Consider the following 21,830-nt stretch of genomic DNA (forward strand, 5'->3'; position numbering starts at 1 on the left):
AGCAATCAGACGCGGGCAGGCTGGGCGCCAATGCTGTCGTTTATTGCGCGGAATGGGGGTGTGGAGATTAGGAGGCGTGGGGGTCACGGAGGGGCACTGCGGCCTCAGCTCATCAGTACATTCACGACGGCGGGGCCCCTGGCCTCGCCCCCACGCCCGGCGCGGCCAGGATTGCCACCCCCACTGCCGGATGCCCGAGGGAGCTGGGTGTGCCCGCTCCACGGGGTCACCGCGGGACGCACGCGAACAGGGGGCCGGCAGGTTATTGCGTGAGCGTGACGGGGGCAGCGGGGGGCCGGCAGCCAAGTATTGCACTTAAAACAACCTTCGGGCGGGCGGCGGGGCTCCACAGCCCCCTCTCCCGGCCAGGGCCGGCCCGTCCCCGGTTCACAGTTGGGGAACTGAGGCACCGAGGTGAAGGGAGCTCCTCGCACGCGTGCACACGGGGCCGCCACTGGGGACGGGGGGGCGATGTGGATGGGCGCAGGGCGACGGAGGCTCGGCGGGGGCGGCTGCCCCCCCCCCCGCCCGGGCCCGCCTGTCTGGCTACTACTACCTACGTCTCCTCTATGGCTTCTGGGCTGGGCGGCCGGGGCAGCGCGCAGTGGCATGGCTTTGGTCTGGATGACGGCCCGCCCCGGGCCCGCCCGGGCCCGCGGGGCGGCGCGGCGAGGGTCACAAGTTGGAAGAGAGGCGCGAGCGTGCGGAGTCCAGTGGGTCCAGGGCGCCGGCGGCGCCGGGCGAGGCCGAGTCCCTGCGGTCCGGGCTGGGTGCGGCAGCTCGGGTGGCGGGCCCGGGTCCCAGGCGCGGCGTGGAGCTGCTGGCCGCGCGCGGGGAGGCCCCAGGGCCAGGCCCGGGTGCGCCGTGCGGCAGCGAGGGCTGTGAGGCGGACAGTGGCCGCGACGCACGGCTCAGGCGGCGCGCGGGCAGCGCGGGCCCGGCGCGCGGGGCGGCGGGGGAGCTGGGCGCGCAGCCGTAGGGCGAGGTCCGCGGCGCCCGGGGGCTGGCGGGCGCCCCCTGGGGACTGGCGACGGGCGCGGGCCCGGGCGAGGCGGCGGCGGGCGCGGGCCCCGGGGCTGGGCGGCGCACGAGGCGGGGAGAGCCGAGCGCCAGCGGCCCCACGAGTGGACGCGCCACTTGCGGGCAGAAGCTCATGGCCACGGCCTGCTGGAGGGTGGCGATGGCCGAGGTGACCTGCGGCGGCTGGGGCTGTGCGAAGAGGCCTGCACGGTGGCCCAGCTCGGCCTGCTGTGCCATCTGGCGGTCGTACTTGACGATCTCCTGGATGATGGCGTTCTCCTGGTTGTTGAACACGCCCGAGTTGAGGTCATGCTGCACCTTGTGCAGGAGGATGGAGTTCTTCTTGCCTGCGGGCGGGCGGGGCGTCAGCGCTGCGGGCGCCTGCTGCCTACCGCGGCGGGTCTGTGTGCTGCAGTGCACAGCGAGCGCGTGGGAGCGCTTCCTACATGCAGCCAGCAGGTGTGTCTGCTGTATACATGAAGCGGTATCAAGCACCTGCTGTGTACAGGAAGCACGCACTATAAGCAGCAAGCACGCAGGGATCTGCACTTGCTCTGTACACCCGGTTCACACTGAACACCTGCAGAGCCACGGCAGCACCGAGTTCTGTACTGTGTACAGTAAGCAGGTATCAGATACCTGCCATAGATAAGCATGCATGGAGCACCATGTGCATGTAGTAGGCGACTACCGATGGGACCTACTCTACACCGCCAGCACAGGTGGGGTGCCTCTGCATACAGCAAATGGGTGTCAAATGTCTGTTTACAGCAAGCAGAAATCAAGCACCTACTGTATACAGCAAGCATGCATGACCTGCTACTGTATACAGCCAGCAGGTATGAGACACCTATACTGTCAGCATGCACAGAGCACTTCCTTTATACAGTATGCATTGTGCACCCGTTGTATACATAAAGCAAGTGTGAGACTATGGCAGGCATGCGTAGCAACCTCTTGTGCAGTAATTCCGTATTGGGCACCTGCAATGTACAGGAACACGCCCAGAACACCTGCCTTATATGGAGCCAGTGATGAGTGCCAGTCCCATATACGGCAGGCATGCCACTCACAAATATGTTGAGCCCCTACTGTATACAGCAAGTTGTTGAATGCTTATTGTACATGAACTTTCTGTAAGTCTTCCCTCTAACACTTCTCCACCCAACCCACCCTGCTTTTCCAGCTACTGTCCTTATTCCCACAAAGCACCAAGGGTCACCGTCTCCCTGACTCCTACATCTAGTTGTCAGCTAGTCCTTAAAGCTTCACGTCAATTGAGAGTCCCCTGCCTTCCCCTACACCCAAAACCTCCAGGCCAGGCCACCACCCCCAACTCCTGAACAACACTCACCCTTGCAGAATGGGAATCTGATCAGATCCTCCTCTGCCTAGAATCCTCCACAGCTCCTATTGCCCCTGATTTACTGTCTGGGTTCCTCTCCCCACAGCCCAATAGATCCCATGTGCCTGGGCCCTGCCTGCCTCCCCAGCCCCTTCCTCCCAGCTTACCTGGTTCCCAAGACTCCAGGCATCTCCCACCTCAGGGCCTTTGCATATGCTGTGTCCATTCCTAGAGCATGCCCTCTCCCTTTCTACCTAGCAACACCTATTCATCTTGGTCTCCACTCAGCACCCTTTGGAAGCCTCACCACTCCCCCATCCTGCCCTCTTGACATCAGTCTTCTGAGGATGGCCCCTGGGCCAGCCTCGTGATCCACCACCTACACCTCGTTGGCACACAGTAGCTGTCAATTATTTGCCTAGTGAGCAGTTCTTCTGCATAACTGTACCCCACCCCCCGCACTGCACTGTCTCTTCCTTGGAGAACCAGGGCTGTGTTTGGCCAAGAGAAAAAGGTCTAGGGACCGGAAAGGGCCTAGGAGATCAGCTGGGCCGGACCACCTCCCATTTCAGCCTGAAGGCCCCCACAACCAGCAGCCAGGCCCCCTCACCGATGCGGTCCAGGCGGTCGATGGCGACGGTCTCAAAGGCCCGCCGCATCATGGGGTACTCCTCAAGCACCTCGTTGAAGTTGTCCACGCTCAGTGAGTAGAGGCGGCAGTAGGTATCAGCCCGCACGCTTGCCGTGCGCCGACCCCGTGTCAGCAGGCAGATCTCTGTGCAGCCAGGCAGGTGACCTCAGCTGCTGTGACATGCAGCCACACCACCATCCACCCTGGGGTCCTCCCATTGGCCATGAGCACAATCTGGCCTTTGCGCCTCCACTAGTAGGACAGGCCCACACCAGCGCCCCCACAGGCTCCCCACCCTCCCTTCCAAACCCGGGAAGGGTCCAGCCCTGTTGCCAGACCCCAGGGCCCTCAGGCACTCACCCCCAAAATAGGAGCCATCAGACAGCTTCATCTCCTTGTTGCCCTTGGTGAGCACGCTGACCACACCGTGCTGGATGAAATACATCTTCTTGCCAATGGTGCCCTCACGGATGATGTAGTCACCCGGCTGGAAGACCTCAAATTTGAGTTTGGTCAGCATGGCTGTGACAAAGTTGGGGTCTGCATTGGCAAACAACGGCATTGAGGCCACCAGCTTCCGGCAGTTGAAGTTCACAATCTCCTGTAGGGGCGGGAGGCAGGAGTGACCTCAGGGTACAGGTCTTCCACTCTGCCCTACCTTTGGGACCATTTCTCCTCACAGGCCCTAGGTTTCTTCATCTGTGAAAGGAGTTTAACACTAAATCTGAGAATCAGCATCTTATTTCATATGCAAACACAGAAGGTTGTGCCACCAAAGACAGGAGAAGAAAAGATGTGCACGGATTCCCTACTATTTAACTCTGTATTGGCAATACTGGCCAATGCAATTAGACAAGAAAACTCCAAGAGAATCAATGGAAAGCTATAACAAAAGGGAAGTCAGTAAAAATAGCAAGTGATAAAAAAATCAACAAATCAAAAATCGAGAACCTTACAATGAACCAATGTTGGCAGAAGTTGGGGGTGACGGTTACCCTTGGCAAAGAAACTTCTGGGAAATGGGGATATTCCACATTTGATGTGGCGGTGGTTACATGATGATGTCACCTTATGGAATACCCATGAAGCATGGGTATCCTTACGAGGCGGGCACTTTTCTCTATGATTCTTTTCAAAGGAAAGGAAAGCTTACCTTAAGAAAACCAATGGCTTTTGTATATATAAACAAAAGACACTTGGAAGAAGCTATAACAGAGAAGACTCCATTTACACCAGCATAAAGAGCAAAGGAAGATGGCATGGCATGAACACAACAAAAGTGTCCAAACTTATCTGAAGAAAACTTGAAATCACTCCTGAAAGGCAGAAAAGGAGACATGAACACACTGTGTTCTTCGAACTCCTCACCATCACGAAGGTGAAGGATGTCCGTCCTCCTTGTCCACTTTTACATCGAACACGATCCCAGTGAAACTGCCGTCAGGTCTGCTCTCTACTAACTGGAGCTAGACAAGTTCTTTTAGAAGGAATGAGCAAATGAAAAAGAAATGCAGGGGCACGGGACTAGCCCTCCCAGCTATTCAAACACTTTGTAAAGCCTGTGATTCAGACAGTGTGGTTTTGGCACACACAACAGACAGGCCAGTGGGGGAGAGAAATCCAAAAATAGACCCAAGCACAATGGAACTTTGGCTTAAAGTAGAGGCGCCCCTGCCCCCTGTCATGGGGCAAAGCCGGACATTTCCACCATACGGCTGAAGATGAACCCGAGTCCCTTATTTACTCCATATTCCAGGATGAACCCCAAGGCACTCAGGGATGGAAGAAAGCACGGGTGAACTCCACTATAACCTGGGCAAACCGTGATCATGTATTGTGCACCTGCTGCATACAGCAAGCTGGCTGGTGCTGCAGGAAGGATCCAGTGCAGGGAGCGGAGCGAGATGGGCTGCATTTGTTTTATATTAAAAAAAAAAATGGAGGTTATGGCAGGAGGGACCGGATAGAGGACAGGATGGAAGCCGGAAATTCTTTGAACACACGTGTAAACCAGACTTCGGAGATGTGTAAACATTTAAGTAATTATCAAGCACAGGTTGCCAGGCGCTGGGGCAGGGGAGTGAAGGCCAGTGGGAGCTGGTGTCACTTTGGGATGGCAGTGCATGGGATCAGCCACTAGTGCTATCAGCACAGCTCTGAATATACTAAAAGCACCTGGATTTTATGTTTCTGGTCTATGAGGTGTACCTCTGTACAGGAATGAAAGTAATTATCAAATACAATTAAGTGTTGTCAGTGAGGATAGCCACAGCACTTAACCTCTCCCGGCCGTCCTCCCCACCCTGAGGGCCCTTCCCTCCTGGGGGCCTCTGCCCTGGCCCCGCCATGTCTGGACACTGCAGGCTCACACCCGCCTCGCCGCCTCTTCCCAGAGCTTCCCACTCCCGCACCTCCCTGCGGGCACAGAGCAGGGCACAAAGCCAGGGCTCAGCTCGGTAACTGCCTGGTAGGTGCTGTGGGTTGAACTGTGTCCCCAAAAACTTATGTTGAAGCCTTGACCCCTGGTACCTCTGAACGGGACCTGATTAGGAAATAGGGTCTTTTAAGACTTGGTCACCCAGAGTAGGGTGGCCCCGATCCAATGGCAAGTGCCCTATAAGCGCGGACACAGATGTATAGGGGGAGGCACAGGAAGACAGAGATAGCTCAGTGATGTCCCCCCAAGGGACACTAAGGACGCTGGTATCACCAGAAGCTGGAGAGGCAGGCAGGGCCCTCCCCCGGAGCCTGGCGGGGAGCACAGCATAAGCACAGCCCGGCCCCACCTTGACCTCGGAGTTCTGGCTCCCAGAACTGTAAAAGAATAAATTACTGTGGTTTCAAGCCACCTGGCTGGTGGGAATTCATCACGGCAGCCTCAGGAATCTGACCCAACACCACACAGGCTGTGGGTCAGGACTGGGACAGACTCGTGGTTGGTCAGCGCTTAGTGAACACCGGGCGGCCCGCCCTGGGCTCGCCTGCCTCTCCTCAGTCTCTCTGCTTTGTCTGGCACAGTCCCCCCAGTGGGTGAGTGGAATCAAGCAGGGGGGGGGGGGCACTCAGGGGTGTTGAGACATCAGGGGAGCAGGAGATGGAGGCTCCCGGCAGGACTTCTGGGTGGGGGGCTGGACCCTGTGCACGGCTAGTCTAAGCCCTTCACGCTGCAGCCGGGCCAACCACTCCTGCCCTGGGACACCCCCCCAGAGGCCAGCCCGGCCCGCAGCACCCGCCTCACCTCCCGCAGGGGCCCGCTGAGCTCGCCCAGGATGCTGTCCTCGTCGAACATCTTGCCCTGGTAGCGGTGCTCGTAGTAGTCGTGGATCTTCTGCCGGAAGTCGGCCGGGAGCTTGTGGAAGGACATGTACTGCTCCACCTGCTTGTACTGTAAGGGGACAGTAGGTCAGCGCCGTGCCCCAGGTCCACCCCCACCAGCTGCAGGTGCAGGACCAGCAAACACAGGGCACCCCCTAAATATGAATTTCAGATCCACATGCTTAAGGTAAGTGGGTTCTCTGCAATGTCATCTCCAAGACATGCTTATATTAAAGGAAATCGTTCCTGTGTCCAAGATTTATCTGGCAACCCCACCCAAGATAGAGGTGGATGGCAGGATCCCAGGCCCTTACAGGAGGCTGGACAGGACCCCTAGGTCTTCAAGATGCTGAACCATTGTCCCAGAGACTCCCAACTGCTGGTGGCCTGGCTTCCATCCCCCATGCTCTTTCTAGAAATCACTTGCTCACCCCTCCTAGGCAGGGCAGGGGGTGTGGCACCAGGCGGGGGTGCCAGGCCCTGCTGTCCCCAGTATGGCACCCCCCCAGGGTTGCTCCAGGCCCATTTCCGCCCCGACTCCACCAGGGTCCAGCTGCCCTGAGCTCAGCGGAACCCGTGACGGCGGGCGGGTGGTGGCACCAGCTCATGTTTGGGTGTACAGCCCGAAGCTTCCGGGCAGCCAGGACACCTGGCACCCAGCCCAGCTGACCCGGCTGGCACTGCTGGGGGTGGCTCACAGCTGCCCAGCCACTGGATAGCGCTGCAGGATGGATGGGGCAGCGTCAGGGAGGACCATGTGTACCCTGCCCTTCAGCGTGGGGGAAGCTGAGGCACAGAACAGAGAGAGCAAAGCCGACCAGAAAGGGCCAGCATGTGAGGCCAACGCCCCCTCCTCCTTGGTCCTTCCCAACCCCCAGGTCCCCTGGTCCCAGGACTGGCCCTGTGGAGGCTCCTGGGTCCCAGCAGCAGACTTGCTGCCCCAGAGGCCTCCCCCATGGGACCCCCAGGCCTCTCAGACTCTCTGGCAGCCTCCCCTGCCCCAGCCCCTCTCCTTCCAGAGACTCCAGCTGTGACCCTGCCTCCCAGAGAGGCTCCCCCATGCTCCAGCCCCCAGAGAGTTCCCTGGCTCCCTGTGCCCTGGCGCTGCCCTGTGCAGACCCTCCTTGTCATCACCCCTTGGCTTGTGCCCCTCTCAACCCCTCTTGCCGTGGGCCTCTCTCTCCAGGCTCCCCCACTCTGCAAGGGCCCTGAGCTTTCTCACCATCTTTCTTCGGGCTGCTCCTTCTGACTGAGGGGAGTCCACCCCTCATCTCAGCCACGGCCCCTCCAGGGTCCCTACGCCCCCCCCCACTCCCTTCTGGCCACCATCCTTAGCGTGCCACATGGAACTGGGGGACGGGGCTGGTCAGGTGGCCCCCAGACCTCTGCAGTGTGCCTCCCCCTCAGACCTTCTCCTGGTACTGGCGCCGCGAGGAGTCCAGCGACTGGATGAGAGCAGTGGCGTGGCCGATGAACATGGCGTAGCAGGTGGCGCCCACTATCATGCTCAGCATCGTCAGCCAGATGTCTGTCATGCTCTCGGGCGCCTGGCGCCCGTACCCGATGCACAGCATGTGGCTCATGGCCTTGAAGAGCGCGAAGGAGTACAGCTCGCTCCAGGAGTGGTTCTGCAGGGCCACGGGGGGTGGGTGGGTGGGCGCTCTGGGCCCCAGGAGCCCTTCCCTTAAGTGCCCACCCACCCGTCCTCCCCACGCTCCCTGAAGGGCCGGGCACATGTCCCGCACCAGATTTCAGCCAGGAGGCAGTGTGCGCTTGGGGGTCCCCTGATCTTCATTTCCTACAGCCCACGATCCCACTCTCCCATCTGAGGATTACCCCGCAGCCTTGTCTTTCAAATACATTTCCGTAAATCAGAAGTGGAATCGATTGGAAGGGAACAGCAAGTACATGATGTTCTCTCCAGGTGACAAAGCTGTCGTGGTCCCCCTCAATGACCCAGGGACTGTCTCCCGATGGTCCGGGGTCTGGGCCGCAGGGTGCTGGGCAGGCTTCCAGGCGCGGGGCCTGACCAGCCTGTGGGGCAGGAAGGGCGCTCACCACCATGCCGTTGATGGAGACCCAGCAGTTGCGCGGGAAGTCCTGCAGCATGGGCACCAGGAACTGCAGGCAGCCGTCCCAGTGGCACAGGAGGAGCATCATGCTGATGAGGTTGCAGATGCGCATGACCGCGCTCGCCAGGTCGTAGGTCATGTGGAAGATCTGGGGGCGGGGCCTGAGGGTCCAGCCGACCACCGGGAGGAAGCCCTCAGGCGGCACCCGGACACGAGCGGCCCCCCCAACGCCCGGAGGCCCCGCCGCCTTCGGGTTCACGAAGAGCCCGGACGGGAGCACGCGGACCCTCCCCCACCAGCCCCTGCCCCCACCGCTTCCCCCCTCTGAGCCCGCCGCGCGGCCAGAGCTGGGTCATCCTGGGCGCAGAAGCGGCCCCGACGTGGAGGGCAGGGCCGTGATTCATCTTCCCTCGGCCTCGGCTTCCCCATCGCCGGTGGCTGTGGATGCGTCCTCTTACAGGGCAGAATGACGTGCCAAGGGCCGCGCTGCGCTCTCCATGGGGCCCCTCCGCGTGGGGGACCCTGCGACCCGCCCCGTGCAACCCCTGGCCCCGCTCCAGTGCTGTGGCCGCGGCCCTGGAAGCCTGGAAGCCCCGGCCGGAGCTTCCCAGCACTGCCCGCACACGGGGGCCCTGCGCGCCGCGCGCGCTCACCTCCTCCCACTGATGGATGTAGCGGATGAGCCGCGACAGGCGCAGCAGGCGCAGCAGGCTGAGGATCTTGGTGAAGCGCACGATGCGCAGCGCGCGCGCAGTCTTGTACACCTCGGAGTCGATGCCCTTCTCTACGATGAGGAAGATGTAGTCCACGGGGATGGAGGACACAAAGTCCACCACAAACCACGTGCGCAGGTACTTCTTCTTGATCTTCTCGGGGTCCAGGATGATCTCCGTGTTGTCCTCGATGACGATGCCCGTGCGGAAGTTCAGCACAAGGTCCATGAGGAAGAACGTGTCCGAGACCACGTTGAACACAATCCACGGGGCTGTGGTCTCATCCTTGAAGAAGGTGATGCCCACGGGTATGATGATGAGGTTTCCCACCATGAAAAGCAGCATGGTGAAGTCCCAGTAGAACCTGGGGGTGAGGCGTGGCATCATGCCTCTGGCCTTTGCCCATGCCAAGCCCTCTGCCAGGCATGCCTTCCACACTACGCACGTGTGTCTTCCAGCCCCAGCTCAGGTCTCCCCTCCTCTGGCAAAGCCAGCACTTAGGCCCCAGATTGTGGATAGTGTGGACCCTGCCTCCAGAAGCCCACCCTCCAGACAGGGCCTCACGGCGGCCGGCCTCCACCGGCCTGCGACCCTCCTGCTGGTCCAGCTCTGACCTTCCCTCCTTGAAGGAGAGCTCAAGAGGATGCTCAAAGACTGATTGTTTCCCATGGCCAAAAAGGTCCAATGTGGCTGGCACAGGATTGACATCCAAAAACAATTACAGATGAGAAAGGAGAGAGGAGCTGGGGTGGTGGGGAGTGGGGGTCTGGAGCCAGGAGCATTGGGCATGCTGGGTGGCAGGCATGGTGGGGGACCCCAGGCAGGAGAGTGCAGGCTGGGAGCTGGTCAGGGGCAGCTTGACGTGCAGGGGGCAGGGTCCCCATGCAGATCTGAGCAGTAGGCGTCCACCTGGGGCACTGGCTGTACTGACATTTCAGGTAGCACTTTTGGGGGCTGGAGAGAGGGAGAGGACACGGCATCAGCCAGCAACGGAGAAACGGCCAAGGCCTCCTTGTAGATGGTGGAAGAAGCCTGAGCAACAGGACTGGGCATTTACTGTGATAAACACTCCTGAAAAGTGACCACCGGCTGCCTCCACTTCCAAATGCACCCAGGACAGATTCAAATCCCTGAGATCAATTCCTGAGTTCCACCCGGGAAGCGCTCACAGCAAGGCTGCCCATTCAAGGAATGCCCGCTGATGGCCTGCACAGTGTCCTGAATAAAGAGGCTAGGCATGGGGATGGATGGATGGATGTAGCAAGAGGCCACATGGACCAATGCCCGGCCCGCGGCAATCGAGAAAATTCAAATCAAAACCATTCCAAGGGAAAACTGCCAGTCAGTTCCTCAAAAAGTTAAAGAGAGTTTCCATCTGACCGGGTGATTCCACTCCTGGGCATACCCACGGGAATCGAAATCAGGGACTCGGACTCAGATAGATACTGCGTGTGTGGACGTCCACAGTGGTGCCGTGACACAAACCCAAAACAACACCAAATAAACGAGCAGCAAAAGCCCCAGCACCGGCTCGGCCGCCGTGAACTCCCTATTTCAGAAACTGCTGTAAATTGGCTCCTTTCTGGACAAGGGAGGGAAGTGCTGTTAACACCCCGCCTGCTGGGTGATCCAGGCTTCCACTTCAGGGAATGGATCCCGAGGAATTTGTCCAAGCCCAAGAGAAAAAAATTAAAAAGCAATTTGTAGCACGATGTTCACAGCAGCTTGGTGAGAGCCAAAGGCTGGAAGGGACCCAACATGTAACACCCTGGTGGCAGCAGCCACTGGCAGGCGTGGCCTTGGGCAAGTCCTCCAGCCCCTGGGGACTTGGTCTCTACTCCTGTCCATCCTGGAGGCAGCCTTTGAACCCCTGCCCAGCTCTGTCCTGCCCATGCATGATGCATCTTTCTGAGTGGACCTGGGGACCCCAGCCACGGTGGGGAGGACCCTGGACCTTGAGGGCCCCACGCACAAGGCCCCCCCTGGGGATAAGACCTGGAGAGAGCTGAAAAGACACACATGGCCTGGGAGTGGGTGTTGAGGGCTATGAATGCTTGACATTCAAGGCCTCCCTTTGCCTGAATCTAGACGGGCCCCCTGCCTGTTCCCCATCCCCAACCCCAGGGCACCCACTGTAGAGCTCCCACTGGCACCCTGTCCAGACTGAGACCTGTCCCTGCCTTCAGGGCACACACACTGGGAGAAAAGAGGAGAGTCCCTAAGAAAGCTGGGGGCTAGAAACTGCCAGGGGGGCCTAGAAACACTCTAAATGGCCACAGGGCACAAGGGCATCCTTCACAGGTGACCCTTCTCAGACATCCTCTCCTTTATTCCTGGGGTGGGGGGGGGGTGCCTCTCCCAACAAACCAGGGAGTGAGGCAAAGCTGAGGTGCAGGCCTGCCACTGCTGGACCCCCCTCTGTCTGCTGCCCATATTGTCTGGGAGCTCCTGTCTCCAGCCCCAGCACGTGGTGTAGCCCGCAGCCTTCCTAGACTGGGTGGCATCCCCTGGGCTTATGAGGGGTCAGAGGGCAGGGGGCTGGAGAGGCACTGATGGGCAGGATGGCCCGGCACCATCCCCAGGGCATCCCACCGGCTCCAACTCAGATGCCCTGAAATAGGCCAGGGCCTTGAACCCTCCCTCATCCTCTCCAGCCAGCCTGTTCCCCCTGCAGGGCAGCAGGAAGAGGACAAGGGACCACCACATACCTACAAAGGGGAAACTGAGGCCCCTACCCCCCATCTCGCAAGCTAATTACCGTCCTTCTCTGAGCCACAGAGCCTCATCTGCCCAATCCCAGCAGACCTTCCCACATCAGGAGCCCCGCAACCACGAGGACCGCTGAGAACCAGGGGCCAGGGGACATCAGGCAGCTGGTGGGCCAGGCACACAGTCACCCTCAGCTACCCAGGGCCTCTGATGGCCATAATTAAATCCTGCATTTAAAAATTTTCCCAAACAAATAACTGGCCCAATGGGGCCCCCGCTCCTGTGGAAACACCCAGATCCCAGGAGGGCGGCTGCATGCACTGCTCCATGCCTTGTTTGCAGAGGGAGAAACTCAGCCCTGGAAGATGCACAGTGAGGCTGGGGTCTCCCAGGGAATGGAGGGCTCAGCGGCAACAGCCCACACCCCCAGGCCTGGGGGCTCTCAGCTCCAAGCCCCACAGATGGGGCAGCCTGGAACCCTCTCCCAGGCTCACCCACATACCCACGTGTCCCAGCACCGTCCCCACCGTGAGGTCAGTTCCGGTGCCAGCAGCTGCCCGGCCATTCCAGGCTCAGGCAGAGAAACCTGGGCCCCACAAGGGTATAGTGAGAGAATCCAGGCAGCAGACGTCCGGACTGGAGCTCCGGGACCCTCCCTTCCAAGTCCCTGAAGCTGATGAGCATCCCCATTGTGCCAGGAAGGAGTGGAACAAGACCGAACCAGTTCATGGTGGGGGTCTTTGCCTGCCACCCCGGGGGCAGGGGAGTTCTGGGAGCCCCACAGCCACTGGTTAGGGATGTGGTGAGCAAAGGCAGCCAACTCCCTCTCCGCAGGATCTGAGAACCCGGATCAAGCAGTCCGGGAATTATGGACTGGGCAAATCCGAGGGCATTAGGGGCTGGCGATGGGTGATTAAGTGCCAGCAGGGACGGAGGATTAGGAGTCTGAGCCCTCTGATGTGGAGTTACACATCATAGGTAGGTGTCAGGGATTAAGAAAGAGATGCCGGAGGGGGAGACAGCTGGATCCCTGGGTGATCCCGAGACAGGGCAGATGGTGGTGCCGATTGTATGCTGGGCCCAAGGGACATGTGGTGACTAGACCCGGCCCTTCTTCAGGGTCTCCAGCCTGGATGGGGATGTCAGGCATTTCCCAGAGATAAAGTAATAGGATGCTTCAGAGGGGCCACTTTAGCCAGAGTGGGCAGGGCGTGCTTCTTGGAAGAGGGGACATTCGGGCAGTGCATGGAGAAGAAGCTGCTGGGCAGAGCACAGGGGGCTCCCAGGCAGAGGGAGCAGCAAGACCAGAAGCCCTGTGGCCCCCTCCAAGGCCAGCTGGGCAGCCCGGGGCTGGGGCAGAGGGAGTGGGGTTGGGGGGCAACCAAGTTCTACAGGGCTGGTTGTGGTAGGGTAGGGGGTGTGAGCGAGAAAGATGGGCAGATGCGTATGTTGAGAGTCCCTACTGGCAGCTGGAGGCCAGGAAGGGGGCAGAGGGAGACATCTGGGTGGGAGATGGGGTGGCCTGTGCTGGTCAGATGGTGGCTTTCCTGAAGGGGGAAACTGAGTCAGGGTCAGGCCTGAGCAAGTGGGTGGCTGAGGAAGGGTCCCCCGAGGCATCCTGGTGGTGTGAAGTCTTTAAAGCAAAGACTCAGACATGAGAATTTCCAAATTCTGGCAGGAAGGCCCTGGAGGGAAGAGGTGGGCCTCAGCCACACCACCCCAACTCCTTCACATGGCCCGTGTAGCTTCCTCCTAGCCAGGTGGGCCCTGGGCCTCAATCCTTCCACCTGGGAAATGGGATCGTCCACTGCCCCCTGCTCCGGTGCCTTTGTGATGGGTCCAGAGCAAGGAAACCCTCGCCCCTGCGCCTCAGGCCCATGAGCTAATGCAGGGATCTGCAGAGAGCTCCCCCACCCCATCCTGATCTCCTGCTGTGTCTTAACCATCTGGGGTCGGGGGACAGGGGCCTTCAGTCCTGAGTTTCTTCAAGCCAGTCCCTCCTCCACCTGGTCCCCTGGGGTCCCTGAAGATGTGACAGAGATGCAGGTCAGCATCCACTGGTCCTGGCTTGTCAAAACTCCTCGGAGGGCCAGGAAGGCACCTACTCCCAGTGGGAGACTATGTGGGAACTGAACTGAAGATCAGCAACAAGAGAGATTCAAGTCAGACCTCAGAGGCACTTCCAGACTTAGGAACAGGATGAAAGGCACCTCATCTCTCTCTAGGGCACTGAGAACTCTGCCCCCCAGGCCAAGCCTCCCAGACCCACCATGGCCACCTCTGTCACCCAACTGGCAGCCATCCAGTTGGAGGTGGTGGGAAGGGATGGGAAAAGCCCGATCAGGGGACAGCAGTCCCAGCTGGGCTCCACATGGGCCACCCCTTCCCGGGGCCCCCATGCCCACCACCTCCACACATACCCTCCTTCACAGATCTCAGGTTTTTCCATGTTGGGGCCCATTTGGTCTACAGAATTGGTGGTTTTCCAGGCAAAGAGAACAGGAATTAACTGTATTTATTTTTAAATATTTAGGAAGGGGGGCAGAAGACCTGCCAGGGCCCCTGGCACTCAGTGTGGGGGTGACCTCAGGAACTTGTTCAGACTTGGCACAGAACTCAAGGTGTAAATAAGGAGATCAATCCTTCTCTCTGTCCCTTGAACTGGCACCTCACTCCGTGGAGGCCTGGGGACATCTCTCAGGGCTTCTGCACGCTGGATACTGGCATTACTGTCACCCCCAGGCCCACTTTACACATGAAGAAACCACCTCAGAAGCGGTTGGGCTGGCCCAACACTGCACAGGAAATGGAGGTCACCATCACCAGCCTCTGCTGGCACCCACTGTGTGCCAGACTCCAGGGTGTGTTGGGGACTATGGCAGGGGGCTGAGAGGTAGGTAAGCAGTACCAAGGGGAGCAGGCCACTTCCAAGGGTGCAGGCAACCCAGACACAAAGGAGATGAACAGTGGGGTGCACATGCCAGGCGCAGGGGGCAGGGGAAGCCTCTGGGGAAGCCGTGTGGGAGCTGGGAGTTGAAGGGTCAGAACTGGGCGAGGGCGTCTGTGGGGCCAGCCCGTACGAAGTGGGTCGCTTAGCAGGAAGGGAGGAGAAAGGGTGTGAGAGTTGAGGCCCAAGAGAGGCTGTGAACGTTAGACATCCTGCTTTCCCGAGTGCCACCACCTCCTGTGCTTGGGGAAACTGAGGCAGGGAGACCCAGGGAGAACCGAAGGCCAGTCACAGGCAGCTCCTGCCCCCTGGCCTCTGCCTAGGACACCTTCCTGCACCCATTTCCACTTGTCAAGACCCTTCCCTTCTTCCCCGAGGCCTTGCAAATGCCCTTCCTCCCTGGAGGCTCCACCAGCCACATAAGCATGGAGGCACAGCCAGGGTGGTTCCAGTCCACCCAACATTAATGGTAGCATTTCTGGTGCCAGACAGGTGCCAGGCCAATTTTCACATGACAGTCTCCACTGGCAAGCAACAGAGTGGTAGCTCAGTGGAGGACGGACACCACTGGATGGGGACCTGGAGCTGGCGGGAGTCCCTGCGCTTTGACATCACGTAAGGTGTGTGGATGCCAGTGGGGATGGTACGTGACCCACTGGGGCGCTAGGCACATGTGGACAAGTGGACGCCCCCTCACTCCCCCAGAAATGGTTTTTAGACACTACACACATGTAAACAGAGAGACGACCCATGACCCACACCCAGGTGCCCCAGTATCTCCAACAATCCCAGGATGCCTTTTTCCTGCCGTTTCTTCTTAGCCTGGACAGGATGTGGCCAGAGTGCCCAGCGGTCAAGAGCGTGGCCTCGGGGGCCAGCCTGCCCAGGTGTGAACCCCCAATCTGCCCCTGCCTGTGGCTTTGGGCAACTGCCTTGAACGTGGACAGCTGGCCGCCCACCTCACTGACACGAGGACTGGATCAGTGAAGGGTCAAGACGCAGGGCTCTCGCCACATGCCTGTGGTCTGTCCCCATATGGAATCAGGAAGGTTTAGAAGGGGCACAGTTTCCCAAAACACAGGCGGTTGTGGAGGCCCTGCTGCACCCAGCTTGGCAATATCTTTAAATTTGTCTGTGGCTCCCCTTGTCCCAAATGCAGGCCACCACTGCCACCGCAGTTACTCACCCTCCATTTCACAGTTTATCTGCCCAGCCTGGATCACAGGGACCCGAGCTCAATGAGGCACAAGGATGGGGAAGCCAGCTCCTCCCCCCAGTACCCCTTCCACAAGCCATATGATGCCCCTTCTGCAGCCAAGAGGAGCCGCCCTGGGTCACCCATCATCCAGGGGATGCTGCAGGCAGCCATACCCGAAGGGACCTGGGGGAATGGCTACTTTCTGCAGCCACCACCCCGTACCCTCCATGTCCCTGCTATCCCTTCCCAACCAGCTGACACTAGCTGCCCATGCAGAGTGGCCACGTAGGCTTGGGAGCCCTGGAAATCAAGTCCATCCCCGTTTCACAGAGCTGAACCCCAGGGCAGGGCAGGACCGCCCAGAGGCACCCCATCTGGGCCCGCTGGGTATCCCCCCCAAACTCAAGCCACCGGTCAGGGCTGCATTCATCTCCCAGGGGAGGTCTGAGGGGTGAGGAGTTGAAACCCCAGACCTACCTGTGTGCCCCTGGGCCCGTTTCCTCAGTTGTCAGGCCCCGAGGCTGCAGAAGGGCAGGGAAAGGGAAAGTCCCACAGCCCCCCTTTCCTAGCTCTGGGGATCCATAAGCTAGTGGAGCACCGCCCGCCCTCTCCCTGATTGGGGATCTCGGGCCAGGGAAGGGGAGACCGCTGAGCGCAGGCGGAGGTGCCTGGAGGTCTCTGGGCAGCTGTCCGTGGTGCTGAAACCGCGTGCCCAGAAGGCCAGGGCTGGGTGGCCGGGCGGCCCTGCTTGGAACTGCCTGCACTCAAGCTCACTCAAACCGCGTACACATCGCGACCCACTGCCCACCGATGCACGCCCACCCCGGGCACTTGCACACACACACCGTCTCTCCCAAACACATACCACAGTGACCCGCCACGCAGACGCTCTCTTAGGGACATGCCTTCCCCCCAGGTCACTCGGCCCACACCCCCAGGACCCCCGCCTCCGCAGTCACATGTCTGTGATCACACACACGGCCTGCAGTGACACGTACTGTTCAAACTCAGGCCTCACAGGCCACACGGCGCCCGCCCAGGAGAGAGAAGGCAAACATACGCGGCCGTGACCCTGCACGGGGTCTGAGTCTTTCCACGCATCATGGTTTAATCCACATCAACATCTACACACCCACTGACACATGGGCACACCACCTAGAGACTTGCTGATGCGGCTCAGAGAAGCCACAGCCTGGGTGCCCCCAGAACGCTCAGGACCCCCTCCACGCACAGTACCCAGGCCCAGGGACCCGGGACGCACCTCCCTGCAGCGTGGAGCGCAGGTGGAGACCGTGGGAGCGGGACGTGTCCGCTTAACCCTTTCTCCACCAGCCTCTCCCTGGCGCGTCCTTTCTGGGCGCCCGCCCTTCTCCCTTCCTTCCGCCCCGCCGCCTCCCCGGCGCCCACGTTCCCCTCTATTCGTCCTCTCCGCCCCTCCGCACTGAGACCCTGATCCTGCGGCCCGTGACGCGCGCCCACCCCGCAGGGCGGGGGCCGTCAGAGCGCGTGGGAGGGGGCGCGCCAGGATCCCGCCGGGAGCTTGCGCGCGCCTGCCGGTGCCTCTCCAAGGGCGGAGCCTCGCGCTCCCGGGTCATTCCGGGGCGGGTCCCGGACGCGCCCGAGGTCACCGAGGGGCCCTGAGGTCACCCGCGGGGCGCGCCACCCCGCCTTCGCCGAGGCGCTCCAAGGACGGACCCCGCGCGCCGTGCCCCCCCGCGCCGCCGCCGGCTCCTCGCGCGGTCCGCACCTGAAGTCGCTGTACGGGTGGATGATCCAGGCCCCCGCGGACTTGACGCGCTCCTGCTCGCGCTCCACGGCCTTCTGGCTGCCGAACATCCGCAGCGAGAACTTGTTGACGCCCGGCTGCAGGAGCGCGCCGAACTGGCGCTGCAGGAAGCTGGCCTGGCTGCCGCGCGGCTCCCCGGCCGGGCCCGCCTCCTCGCTGCCCGCCTCGTCCGCCGGCGCGGGCCCCGCGGCCGCCCCGCGGCACGAGAACGATACCTTGGCCCCGCGCGCCGGGCCCTCCGGCCCCGCGGGGCTGCACTGCGGCTCGCCGCGCCCGCACTCGCCATTCGGGCTGCCCTTGGCAGTGCTCGCCGCTCCCGGGGTGCCCGGGCGGCCGCAAGAGCTGTCGCGGCTGCGGAGCCGGGCCCGCGGGCCGCCCTCGTCCGCCGCCTCCGGGGGCGCCGCGTCGGCCCGGGGAGGCTGCTGGGGGGGCGCGGGCCCGGGGCCCGAGGGGGGCGCGGGCGGCGGCGGCTGCTGCTGGGGAGGCGCGGGCGGCGGCGGCGGCGGCGGCGGCCCCGGCGCGGGGGTCGCGCCTAGGCTCTCCCCGGGCCGCCCGCCGCCCCCGCGCGCGTCCATGGCGAGGCGGCGCCGGGCAGTGCGGAGCGGAGCCGCCGCCGCCGCCGCCGGCCCGAGCCCGAGGGAGGGGGGTAGGCGGGGCCGGGCCGGGGCGGAGCCGCGGGGCGGGGCCTCGGTCGCGGGGGAGGGGCGGGGGCTGGAGCCCCGCCTATGCCCGGGACCCCTCCCGGTGCGTCCCTCCCGGTGCCGCGCCGGGGAAACTGAGGCCGCTGGGTCGGGACAGCCCAAGGTCACATGGCCTGAGATTTTGCAGACCTGCTTGGGCCACGTCCCAGAAAGGGAAACTGAGGCTTGCAAGGAGGAAGGACGCGCCCAAGGTCACCGAGACAACCCCGGCGGGGCCTCTGCGTGCGACCTTGGAGGAGGACCTTCTTCCCCGAGCCTGGGGTCCACGTCTGTCCAGAGGGCACAGCAGGGCAGTAAACGACGCTGGGTCTCGGAGAAGTGGAGCCGATCTTTCTATAGGTCTGAGAAATTCCATAATAAAGGGTGTTTTTAAAGGCCGCCAGAACCCTTGCCCTGTCACTTGTGCTGGGGCGAAGGACTCACAGAGTGGGGTCAGTGCAGGAGTCTCTCCCCCACCTCCTGCATTTGAGGAAATTGAGGCCAAATCAGGGAATGCCGGACCACACAAGGGTGCTAGTGCCCCAGCCCCACCAATGGTCCCCTTAAGTGCAGTGGGGGTTGCGGCCTCCTGTGACGTCAGTGGACTTTAAATGGGTATGTGCCTGGGGCTACATGGGGCCAGAGCCCGCTGTCCCCTCCCATAGGATGTCCACATGGGAGCCCCACTGGGTCACCCCATTTCTCTGCCCCTGGGCTCAGGTCCCAGCCAGCAGGGGGCCAGGTCTACTCTGGGAAGGCACTTGAGGCCCTGCTTCTGGGACTGGAGTCTGGTTGGGGTGATTCCTGGTATTAGGTGCCATGTGGGCAGAGGCCCAGCATTCTGTCCCCAGTGCGGGAGGTGTCGTGAGAGGCTGGTGATGGAGAGAAAGAGGACAGGGAAGGGGAGGCCTGGAAAACCAGTCGTGGGAGGGACACCCCAGTGGAGGAGGCAGGACCCCCACCTCCTAGGACCCCCCAGCCGACACCCACCAGGATGTCAGGCATGAAGGTGGAGATGTGAGCAGTCCCACACAGAAGATACTCCATGATGATAATAAGGGTCCCATGCGGACAATGAGTAGGCTGAGCTGGACCATGTTATGCCCCTGCCAGGTTGCCCTAGGCCCTGGGTATTCCTGTGCCCTTACCAGGCAGGCAGTCTGTCCTCCCAGGGGGCTACCTCCACTGTGCCCTGAGCAGACCTGTAGCCAGATGGGTGGGCAGGCAGGGCTTCGGTCTGTCCTAAGGTGGTGAGAGAGAGAGGGTGGGCGGGCCACAGAGTTGGTAGTGCCAGGCTGCGGCCCGCCCCGGGCAGATGTGTGTTCCAGCTGAAGGGGGATCTTTTATGCTCGCCCTGGGAAGATGTCAGTCTGGGCAGGCCGCCAGAGCCCCAGGGTTCAATGGCTGAGAGTGGGGCGGAGGCAGACCAGCTGCCCTGCATGAGGCAGGCCTAGACCTTTGGCTGGAGGGCTCTGAAGCCAGGGGGTTCCGGCCCCCTCTGAGCCTCCAGGACCTTGTCCCAGGTCCTGAGACTCCCGCCCACACCCAGGCTCCACCTGGGCCAGGCCACCAGCAGCCTCCTGTCTCTTCAGTCACCGCTGCCCCAGACCGGAGTATTCTTGGCATCCACTCTTCCAGTGAATACTAAGCACCTGATCAGGGGCTGAGGGTCAGAAGGGAAGCTACCAGGCCAACCCTTGCCTGGGGAAGGCTGACGGGAGCAGACACTCAACAGAGCAGACCTAACATTCAGTCAGCATTGATTCATCCGCTGAAAGGCAGGAAGTGTTGCCCAACCCAGAGTTGGGAGGGGTGACCTTGGAGGCCTGAGGAGGACCTGAGGGAGTGCAGGGCTGGTGTTGCGTGCCTGGCTTGTGTGAGAAGGGATACGAGAGCTACGGTGGTGACAGAGAGATGGCAGGGGACAGAACGGTAGGTACGAACCCTAGGTCAGCTCACACAGCCTGTTTCGACTCCTCCAGTCCTTCCCTGCCATCCACTCTGCCCCCCCACTCCCTCTCCATCACTGGCCTGTGGGCACAAGGACCCCAGCTTGCTCAAGCCCCACAGGCCTTTGCCCTGCCTGGCCCCCCAGCGCCACCCCCAGAGCCTGTCTGTGTTCACCTCCCTCTGTACCCTCCACAGCATGTGCCACCCTGCGTCTCCTATTCTGTTGGGGCAAGTCCAGGTCGGAAGTTCAGAACCCTGAAGTCCATACAGTTTGGGGACCCCTCTGAGTGAAAAATAGCTTAAGACCAGAAGACAGAACCAGGCCAGACCCTTGGCAGCCTGAGACCACTGAGGGGCCCCAGAGTTCAAGCTCCAAGGCCTGCCTGGAAAATCAACCACAGATGAGAAACTCTAGACGTGTGACCAGCCCTGTGGTGGGACAGGAACCCACATTCCCTGCTGGCCTAGGAAAGTGGGGTGAGGCATCCCAGGTCTCAGAGACGCAAGTGCAGAGGCCATTGTGTCACTGTGCAGGGTGGAGAGCCCCGGTGTCCAGTGACTGCTAAGCAGAGTGGCCGCACAAGGAGGGCAGCCTCCAGCACCCTGACCCCAGCACCGCCTGGTGAGAACGTGATGCCCCCACTGCTGGCCAGTTGCCCTTCACTGAGCCCTCTGCTGCTGGGGGAGGCCCCAAGTCCCTCTTGTTGCCAACTACTGTGGAGCTGTGGGATGTCCCCCGCTGCAAAATGGGGGTGCTCTGGGGCTGCAGGTAGGCTCCCAGAGGCCTCACCGCAGGCCCTGTCCTCACAGGACTCTGGTCCAAGGGTGATGCGCCCAAGGAGAGAATGGGCAGCCCTGTTGGCCCAGAGAAGCAGGGGGCATTTCCAGGCAGCTCCAGAAACAAACCCTTGTTCCATCTGATGGCTGCCCAGCCCTGCTTCCCTGCAGGCTGTGACAGAGATGCTGATGCCCGAACCCCGCCACCCCTCACTGAGTCCTTGCCAAAGATGATCATTGAATCCTGTGACTTCTCCACCCCACTCCTGGGGAAACTGAGTCAGGCTTCAGCAGGATGTCACCAAGAACACACCCATGAGGCCCAGGGCTGCAGACTGCCAGCTCTCATTAAATCCTTTCTGAAAGGGTGGGTGAATGGGTGACAAATTGTGCTGAAAGAGAAATGCAGGGATGCCTGCCAGGGGGTTTGTTTTTGTGCCCAGACTGGCAGGCAGCAGCCATGCAAGTCAGCAGTGTCCCTACCTGGGAAGGCCAGCCCCCTCACCTCTCCACACCACCCATCACCCTGCCACCTACCACCCCACCTGCTGGCCTACCACCCAGGAAACGCCCCTGCACCCCAAGGAGCCTCCTGCCAGACACTCCTGCCTGTTCACCTGCACGAGGACTCCAGCACCTTGGTGAAGCCCTGAGCCCCACGCGGCTCCCTTCTGGACCCCGCAGGTG

General features: G+C 61.2%; 1 protein-coding gene across 2 annotated transcripts; it reads right to left on the reverse strand.

Annotated features, from left to right (window-relative positions):
- Positions 1 to 21: 21 nt before the first annotated feature.
- Positions 22 to 18,326, reverse strand: HCN2 (hyperpolarization activated cyclic nucleotide gated potassium and sodium channel 2). 2 transcript variants are annotated; one of them, XM_073220734.1, is made up of 8 exons: positions 17,698 to 18,326; positions 9,037 to 9,460; positions 8,370 to 8,531; positions 7,721 to 7,939; positions 6,235 to 6,381; positions 3,357 to 3,597; positions 2,976 to 3,140; positions 22 to 1,367 (listed from the first exon to the last, which is right to left on the reverse strand). In XM_073220734.1, the coding sequence occupies exons 1-8, from the start codon at positions 18,309 to 18,311 to the stop codon at positions 676 to 678; spliced, it is 2,664 nt and encodes an 887-aa protein (XP_073076835.1). In that variant the 5' UTR covers positions 18,312 to 18,326; the 3' UTR covers positions 22 to 675. The 2 variants fall into 2 exon arrangements, with proteins under 2 accessions (XP_073076835.1, XP_073076836.1); XM_073220735.1 differs by lacking the exon at positions 22 to 1,367 and adding an exon at positions 1,394 to 1,518.
- Positions 18,327 to 21,830: the final 3,504 nt, after the last annotated feature.

The sequence above is a fragment of the Manis javanica genome, chromosome 13 (genome assembly GCF_040802235.1).
Source record: "Manis javanica isolate MJ-LG chromosome 13, MJ_LKY, whole genome shotgun sequence".
Taxonomy (NCBI): domain Eukaryota; kingdom Metazoa; phylum Chordata; class Mammalia; order Pholidota; family Manidae; genus Manis; species Manis javanica.